This window comes from Girardinichthys multiradiatus, chromosome 24 (assembly GCF_021462225.1).
Source record: "Girardinichthys multiradiatus isolate DD_20200921_A chromosome 24, DD_fGirMul_XY1, whole genome shotgun sequence".
Taxonomy (NCBI): Eukaryota; Metazoa; Chordata; class Actinopteri; order Cyprinodontiformes; family Goodeidae; genus Girardinichthys; species Girardinichthys multiradiatus.
This window is the reverse complement of record NC_061816.1, coordinates 20885772-20895260: the sequence shown is the minus strand read 5'-3', so window position 1 is coordinate 20895260 and position 9489 is coordinate 20885772. Positions and strand designations below refer to the sequence as shown.

The 9489-nt window shown below is 40.6% G+C and overlaps 1 protein-coding gene across 2 annotated transcripts in view; it reads left to right on the top strand.

Moving 5' to 3' along the window:
* The window catches only part of LOC124861545 (nck-associated protein 5-like), a 190493-nt gene that overhangs the window by 13379 nt on the left and 167625 nt on the right, over positions 1 to 9489 (top strand). For both annotated transcript variants that reach the window (XM_047355351.1, XM_047355350.1), the window contains exon 2: positions 1065 to 1167. In XM_047355351.1, the coding sequence (XP_047211307.1) occupies positions 1065 to 1167 (103 nt within the window). The remainder of the gene's footprint in view (positions 1 to 1064; positions 1168 to 9489) is intronic.

Sequence of the window (9489 nt, the reverse complement as noted above, 5' to 3'; positions counted from 1 at the left end):
AAATACCAAAGGCGTAATAATCGTCAGGTAACCTCACAGATTATCACATATTTAGTTCTGGACTTGGACTAAAATTCCCCTTCGTCTTCAGCTTTCCGGTTGACATCTGAATGTTTTGGGTCAAAACTGACTTTTATTTTGAACAGTTCAAAATTGCATTGACCTTAATGAAAATAAAACACGAAAAAACAACGCTGTGATTAGATTTGATTCCTCAAGAGATGTGGAGAGTTTGTCTTTAAGGCCAAATAAATCTTTGGAATAGTGTTCCAAAAGTTCAGCTTTGGTTTCACCGGATCAGAAAATATTCTCCTATGAGGTTTTGGGAGATTTTAGCTAGGCCTGGATTTTGTTATTTGGAGGAAATTGCCTCTGTGTTGCATTCCTGGTCCTAATTCCTAACATATTGTTGTCACATATAGAAAACAACCAGTACTTATCAAAAATTCCTGTAGCTCCCTCAGTTTTGCTGTCAGCTCCTTTTCAACCTTCTGTGCACTTTTGTCTCATATTGTCTACAATCACTGATGTGATGTGGTGGTAATATGGTGGTTCAACCCTATTCCTGTGGTCACAAAATTCCTGCAAGATTGTTTTACTGTCGTCTCATGTTTGCTTACTCTTAAATGCAAATCGAAATAGATGTTTCACCCTGAGGTGTCCAAGAGCTAACCCCTGACCCCATCCTCACCAATTTGTTTACTCTGCCCCCAATGAGCCTAGAACCCCGGTTTCTTTGTAGAAGAGTAGTATGCATGAAGTGAAGTGTTTGTTTTCTGCAGTAGGCTCATTCAGGCAAGGTTTGACTGGTTCCCAGCTCTGTTAGGAAAGTCCTAGAAAAACAGTTGGGTGGAAGGGCGGGAATCTGGGAGCGAGAGAGAGAGCAGCATCAGTCCTGTCAAGCTAAAGAGCATTACTGAAGAGGAGGTAGAAACTGAAAGCAGCCACAGGTAACACCTCTTGAGCTGGACTCTGATCTTGTGTAAAAGTGCAAATGTGACCTGCCGGATGTGAGGCGTTCCTTGTTGACTTTCAGCACACCTCCCCTTTTGTCCTTCCTCCAGGGCTTCCCAGGTGTGCGGATCACTGACTGGCAGTGGGGCCATGAACAGACACTTGGAGAGGAGAGAGCAGTTAAAAAGGTTGTCTCTAGAAGGGGGACTACCGGTAAGTGAATCCTATATTCTACAATTGTCCTTGACTAAACAGCTTAATGTTCAAAAGTAAGGTTGAGATCGGCTGCTTTTTCTCTACTCTCTTGGTGTCCTGTCTTTGGCTTGTTTGGACTGCACTTCTCACCAAGCAACAAATTAGAAAGTTCTCATAGTGTCAAGTTTCATTTCCTGTGTTCATGCATCTGTTTCCCAGGAAAGATCCGCTTCTGTTGGGTGTTAAGTTAAAAAAGATGTTAGGAAATCTCCTAAAGTAAACAGAAATTAGCCTGTGTTTCGAACATTACGCCTTTTCAATTAAAGCCCAGCCATCTTTAGGGACTGGGCAGAACAGACAGCCTTCCAGTACCTGTTCTCGTTAAATACAGCAGTGATTGACAAGCTTATCTCAATGCTGGGTCGCTCCTGTGAATAACAGGGGTGAAACCTTGTTTTGGCTCATGGCTGGAATGTCAAGTGCAGCCTTTCACTGTCTCCTGCGTTGTGTCTGCAGAAGCTTAACCTCTTGTTTGGAGCAGATATCCAGTGACTGCACAGGAAATGATAAATCAAGTGACTGGAAATGGTTATTTTAATTTCAAGGGACAAATGCAAGATTTAACACCTTAAGCATTTGTTAAAAAGTTCAATTTCCAAGGGTTTGTGATTTAGTTTGTTTGGTACTTACTGTCAGGCTTTAATAAAGCCGACACAGGTCAGCTTACTTTAGTGACTTGACTTGTTATAAGGGCTTTGGGCCAGGGTAGATGGGACTACCCATCTACTCTGACAAGCAACAGTACCTGGAAGTTAAACAGTGTACTAACTCGGAGAACATAAACTTTATAAATTGATTCAACTGACTTAAGCATAGCTGGTCTGAAAAGGCTGCTACATCTTTGGCTCTTCTTCAGGGCTACAGACATCTTTTTTCCAGTGGCTCCACTGGTGTGCCTGACTCTTTTCTATTAGCAATTAATTATATTTGCAGAATTTCTGTTTTTGCTCAAGATTTTTACAGGGATAAGATTGAGTTGTTTGGTACAGGTCTCCTGGTTCCGTAGGTGGCGAAGAAACCGTAACACCTTCGTAAACTGTGGTGGAGCTAAGAAGTAAATCAGCCAAGTAAAACACAAAACTACAAATATTAAGGATAAGTTAAATATTGGCATATTTTAAAACAACAATCCCCTCCTGCTTATATATATCCCAGTTTTTGAACTATTTAACTCTCCTACCCTGGGTCAAGCAATGAAGGAAAAGATGGTATCAAAAGCTAGTGGTGAAGGAAAAGATTGTGGGTCACCTGCAACGTCATGCCCACTGTGGTGCAGTGCATTAACACCAAAGAATGCTTTTCAAATTTCACTCAGTAATAGAGGTTTTGTTGTTGAAAAATCAACATTTAGATTTAAGACTGTTCAATCCACACCATTTCAAAGAAATGGCTCTAGATTGCGGGATTGCTTTTTCGCCGCCCCCCTTTCCCACATTGCAACCTGATTTTACCATTTAGCTCCAGACAGTCAGAGGTAAAGATCGTCCTGCTGCCCTGCCTTTGAAAGGGAGAACTGTCCTTTGAAAATCCAAATGCGTACAATGTGGGTCTAAGCGTTAAAAAAATGAACTGAAGTCTTGTCAGGTACATAATATTTGCTGCTTAAGATCCTGTCTTGTATTGCACATGTGTACTGGGATGAAGGATTGTAGAAATCTGCCTACACCAGGACAGAGTACTTCTTACGTAATGTTTTCCCCCATACTTAATTATCGCATGATCATATATGGTTGAATGTTTAATGAACTGTACATAGTCTGTGAGTGCCCCCAGTTGCTCAAAATGGGCCAACTCCCCTGCCACACCTCCCCCTAGAAGCATTCAGCATGCCGAGGTGAGTAGATGTTTCTCAGACAGAGAGGCTGCATAGTGCAGCAGGATGTGAAGTAACATTTATATTATAACTTATATTATATATAAGTTTCTTAGCGGTGCAGTTGAATTTTAATGTACATTAGTGCATGCTAAACAACCAACCATCCTTTTTAGCGGTTTCTGAAAAACGTTTTCCACTAAAAAGTATATTATTTTCTTCTAAAATGTTCTCTGGACTTATCTTTGGCAAATACAGGTAAATGCTCATGCTTTACAGTTACAGTTAGATGTTTACTTTTCTTTTAGAAACATGCAACATGTAAAATTAAAACATGCACCCTAATCAAAAGATAACATCTCTAATCCTGTGTGCATCAAATATTGATCGAGCTTCCATGCTGATTTATTTTTCTGTATTGCTTGGCATAAAATCATAGAATCAGTCCATCATTTTCCACTTGAGCTGAGATAACAGAGTAAGTCTGGAAGGAATGCCACAGCGACACACTTGATGAGACGAGACGCATCCTGATTTATTATTAATTCCCTGCAGCGGTTCAAGTTTTGTGAATGTTTGATTTTCTTCAACGCATTGGACGTCTGGATGATGGCACCATATTGTCTACTGTTTGATGGCTGTTTTTTTTCTGTACCGGTTTTGCTTGACACTGTGGCTTTAATTGCTCAAACTGAGCACACAGAAGCTCATGTTGCTGTGAGACTGAAAGTGGGTCATGTTTGCAGCATTGCTTTATGATTCAGCACGCTCGCATTTGTCCACTCGACTATCCATGCGTGCATTTTTTCTCCCTCTTTTTCTCCACATGTCATTTACAACTGAAAAAAAAACTGTTTTTTTTTTTTTTCATCCCTCTATGATTTATTGGAGAAGCAGGAGCACAGGGAAGCTGAGTTGTTGTAATAGTGGGACACAGAGGAGCCTGGAGCCCTTTTGGTAAACGTCCAGCATTAAAAATTGCAAACTGCCTCCATTTCTGCAGCAAATCTGAAGCTGAAGACTCAGACGTAAAGGGTTTGCTTTGAATATGCAGATATTTGACATGATTTACTACACCAAGAGACACATTTGTTGTGCTCAAATCACTTGGATTGGATGTAATGTTACATAGCTGGTTAAATATGTATAAATCACGGTTGCAGAATGCTCAGTTCGAGTTTAATCTGGTCTATTAGTCCACCCTTAAATTGGGGCACCTGCTGTCTCTGGCCCCTGGCAAGGATCAACCCACCAAGTCTCATAAACATTACTTTTCCTGGGAGGATATGAGCCTCAGATATATGTATTTTTTCAGGCATCTGAGAAAACACAGGAGGTGCTTTCTACAGTGGAGACAAGCTTTTATTGATCTGGTTTTCCTTTGCTGGCAACTGGAAACCAGTTAGGACCAGCTGAACTTGAAGTTCAACCAATTTGATTCAGAGGTATTGTTCTGTTGGGGTGTCAAGATGAGAGATTTCCCACCAGGGTCCCAGAAATTGTGACAAAAGGCCTTATCTCAACCTCATGACCAATCTTCATAGAAAACATCCATCGATGGTCTCAGAAGTCTGTTAAGGTTTTTTTTGCCTTTACTAATCTAACATTTTGGTTAATTCATCTGATCTGGATCATATTTTCCAGCTTGTTCCATGCATATATACAGCAGCATTGTGAGTAACTGGGGCACCGCTTGCGTTACATAATTGTCATGTTGCTGGGTTGATTCTGTTGCCCCTATTTATTTTTATCGTTTGATGCCCGCCTGCAGATGAAACTCTCTTCGTCATGCCAGGATGTGCACGGCGAAACCCGACGGCCCTGCATGGACGTTCTGTGAGCTGATGGTTCACGCTGCCAGCCAGCTTTAAGTAGGTCAGCACAGTCAGAGGTCCATTATACACAGAAAAGACTGTTACATTAGTTCAGTTCAGTCAAATCATAAAGGTTGCAAAAGTACTAACGAAAATAAAAATGTAGACGTTGATTCAGCATGATTGTGATTTCAATTTTTATTTTCAAATTGCAGAGATTTGTCAGAGAAAGTCAAACACTGACCACGGTTAGAAGGAACAACTATATTATGGAATAAATATATTGTTCTAAGAAAAAGACACTTCAGAAATTCTCAGGTTTCTGATGTAGATGTGGTTCCTTAAGAGCTAAATTAGTTAGATTAGGTCATTTGGCCAGATACACCGCCTGAAGTCTAGGTGCTGAAACAAAACTCAAGAAACAATCTTGCCCATATGAGTAGGAAATATGCAGAATATGGACCCCATACAGCATAGCAATGGGTTTTTGCCTGTTAAATTTAGTAAATTAGATATCTATTTCTTTTATTTAACATACTTCATAATCTCGTATGCGAACCAAATGGCTAGGAAATGTGTTGAAAAGGGGACCCATACAAGAATGCCCACAAGTTCTGTTGGAACCTATTATCTATTTTAATCTTTTATCTCCTAAATGAGACTGAGGAAGTGGGCCCACAATGAGACTGTCCCTAAACCTAGGGGAAGTCTCATATATGGCCCATATATAACTAGAATAATGTCTGGCAGTTGCGATTTTTCATAATGTCTGTTGTAGACAAATGTATATTTTTGCTTTAGTCTAACCTGGATAATCTGGTAGGGGCCCTATTTAAATTAGTGTTAAATTAACTCTTAGATCTCTCTGTTGTAGACACTGTGAGTTTGTTTGCTTTATCCTAAATTTATGGACAGTCTCAAATGGGCCCTAAAGGGGTAGGAAATAGGCTAAAATGGGCTTTTTTTCTCTTTTGGAATCTATGGAGGAGGTACCAACCATATATTTTGACTTTGGCCTAACAATGGACAATCTCTTAGAGATCCCATTTGATTAGGAAGTAAGCAAAATTAAGGGCCCCATGTGAGAGCTTTTTGTGTGCTAGCATCTATTTTTGCTTTACCTGACCTGACCAACATGGGTTAGCCCCATTTAATTACCCATACAGATTTAATGAGAAACATCTCTGTTCGCAAAAGAAAAAAAATACTGAATCAACTTTTCATTTCTATTTCCTGCATGCAAAATTTGGATTCTATATTGGCCACGTCTTAACTTCTCATATCATTTTCATATAACACAACACAGGAGATTGGGCCCCACCAGGGAAAAATATGAAAAACACAACATGGGTATTTTAAATTAAAATATGAGTTACGGTACAGGTGGTACACAACTAACATCCTAGAACCTTAATAGATTTTACCCTAACAGTTCATTTGTACTAAGTCTGGGTAAATAACTGTAGCTTTTAATGATAAAAGTAGTTTCTCAGAGAATATAATGAATACATGTGGGTCCTAACCATTATACCATTGTCGCATCATCCAAGTTTTCAGTACCTGGAGCATTTAGGTCCTGATTATTAGACAGAGTCAATAAAATCAAACTACATTAGAAACTTGGAAATTAAGAGATGTTGAAGGTGCAGAACTTAAACCAGTGATACCAGTCCAAGAGGTTCCGAAATTAGAGAAATCTGAACGATAATACCTTTTATGAGGGTTTATTTTGCCAGGACCATCCCCTTTGTACAACATGGAGTATTCTGTTCACTAGCAATTTATTGGATAATATTTAGAGTACCTTTTTAGGTCTTTTCAGTGCTTTTCAGGGATGATGTGCTGTGTGTAGAGGATTTAAGCAGCATACACAAACAGCGTTAAAGCAAGGAATGTGTAGACAAGAAGTTGCACATTGCTGGGAGCTTTGCCAGTTTTCCCACCTTGCTGCATCTGGTTTGACAAACACATGCCTCATGTTCCTAATTTGGAGTGTAAAGGTCTTTAAAATGGGAAGAACACCTCAAAATAACTAGATTTTTATTTATTGTCCTGGTTGCTTTGTTTTAATTTCCATCAAGCAAATCAGCCTCACATGCTTCTTTCTAAGATGAGGCATCAAATGGATTTCCAGAAACCTTAAAGTCACTCATCAACCAAAAGAGGCCCAAATTGGCGAAGGTATGTCCCTATTTTCTCCTCTACACCCCTCTTTCTATAGCAGCATTGATAATCTGTGCAGCAGTGCAACCATCCTTAGAGATAATTGATAACAAAAGCCTAAATTGAAAACACTCTGCGGGGGAGAGTTAATAATCAAGTGCTCCAAATTACTGATTAAACGCTAGCTGAATAGCCGTGAGTTGTATTGAATAAACAGCATGTGGTTGTGCTTTCCAGTTTATCTCAAAAGTGTACAAGTTCAGCCCAATCCCCCTGGCTTTTGTCAAGCCAACTCCTTGTATAAAGCTCTTTTACGTGCTGATTTGGTGCCACACTCTTGTTTGGAGCTTGTTTCATTGGCTCATTTGTCCAAAACAATAAAACTGTTCCAAAACAGACAAATTAGTCGCATCCACGCTAAATTTAAGCATAAGTAACCGAGATTGTTTGTTCCAGCATGAAGTCTTTTTTTGGGAGGTTGGATTTCCTCCTCCTTCTCATTATAGCTGGTTGTTACAATGCAGAGTGGAGACATACAACTACGCTGGGGAGAAAAGCCAATGGCTTGGATGGGTAGAAATGCTCAGAGTTATCTGATTGGCTCTGCCATTGTGAGGCTGTCAGATAAAGAGATTTGATAGTATTACTGAGTAGCTCAAACTAATTGAGTGTAATTGTACAGTGGAAATGCAGCAACACCGCCGTCCCCAACGGGGGCCTCCTTCTCACGCCATGTGCATTACAGGGTGCCAAGCTTACGGGATGGGTGCTCCCTCGTTGCTCACTTAGTGGGTCTTGAGAATGTGCTGCAAAGTGTGGGGGTGATTGGCCATTCTGGGTGGGCTGCCGGTTACATAATTTGAACTCCTCTCGTGGAACTGAGACTCTTACATGTCATCCTGAGTGATTAAATAAAGTCTCTCACCGGGGGGGTGTAACAGCCTTTTGTCCGGGACTTTGATGGCTGCCATGGTGTGCAGGTGACATACCGCACATACCTGGGTCCTCCATGTGTGTAGCCACGGGGCCTCAGGGTGTGGGAACCCAGCAAATTCGGAGACACTAGCTGAGAAGCAGACGATGGGGAGTTTTCCCTCTCTGGTCTCATGGGAACATTTCCTCTCTCATGAGCCTCACAGTGAGCGATTACAACATTGGTTTTCTCTTAACTCCAGTCTGGAAATCCCTCATATTCAACCATACGCTGCAAGTCTAAGCTTCCACCATCCGCTTGTAAATTGGTTTTATAATTCTCAGGGCCACTTGCTTATTTTTCCATTCAGTTAAAGCTTAGCTTCTGTTTTTATTAGAGCAATTATACAATGATTTATGGATCATTGCATCATATCCCGTTAATATTCTGCCGTACATTTCTTTAAACCAGCAGACTGCAGTAATTTGAGGGTATCTGTTTATTAGGTTTAAGTTTGTTAAATAGTTAGTATTTGCAGGGGATTCATGTTGGCCTTGAGAGTGCAAAATGAGTTTGCTTCCATGCTTTTAAAAGGGGTCTTGAGCAAGAGTTTTCCAGTCTTTCTGGAAGTTTATCTTTGGACTTTGGCTACTTTTTCAATTATTTCCTGCCTACCTTTGTTTGTAATTAATCATTTAGGCATAAAAAACGCTCCTTAACTCAGTGGATGAACATTTTAGACAACTCAGCGAAGATCTAATTTTAAACCGGATCTTTAGGTATTTCATTTGCAGTCTGTTACAAGACAATGTATTTACAATTTACAATTTATACACACAAACTAGGTAAAATTCAGCTAAAGTCCACAGAAAATCCCTCAAGCACTTTAATACATTACAAGAAAGTGTGGCTCCTTGAAGGCAAATATAAAGTATTTAGGTGTTGTTTGCCATTTTTGCACAGTCCTATATTACAGTATATTAAATGATAAAAGAGAATATACAGGAAAACCACACAAAATACTATAAGGCAAAACCCAAAAGAGCATTTTACAAACTAAAAAACACACTTAGCCAGTCTCAGTTGGCCAAATAGTCCACAAGTTCTTTTTCACTGGCACCATATCGACTCGACTCCACTTGACTCAGCATGGTTTTTAGTGATTTGCATTACTGTTGCCACGAACGAGCTCATTTTTTAGTATCTATTTGGCAGGGAGTTCCAATCGAGCCAAGCCGAGCTGAAAATGGGACGTCAGAAGATTTCCAGTCAATGATTGGGTAGGGGGTGGCATCACCGGTCGAGTCACGAGAGGAACTCTGTTATGGTGCGTTCACACCAAACGCGATTTCTGCGAAAGGAGCGGCCAATTTACATGTTATTCCTATGTAGAGGCGCGTTCAGTAGCGGAGTGGCGTGGCGCGGTGCGAAGGACGCGGAGGTCGCGGCACGGAAGGCATGGCAAGCGAAGCGGGAGCGAAGCGGAAGCGGAGCGGCGCGATGGACGAGTTGAAAAATCTGAACTTTTTCCTAAATTCGCGTCGCATCAACCAATCAGGGACTAGATGTGGCTGTGA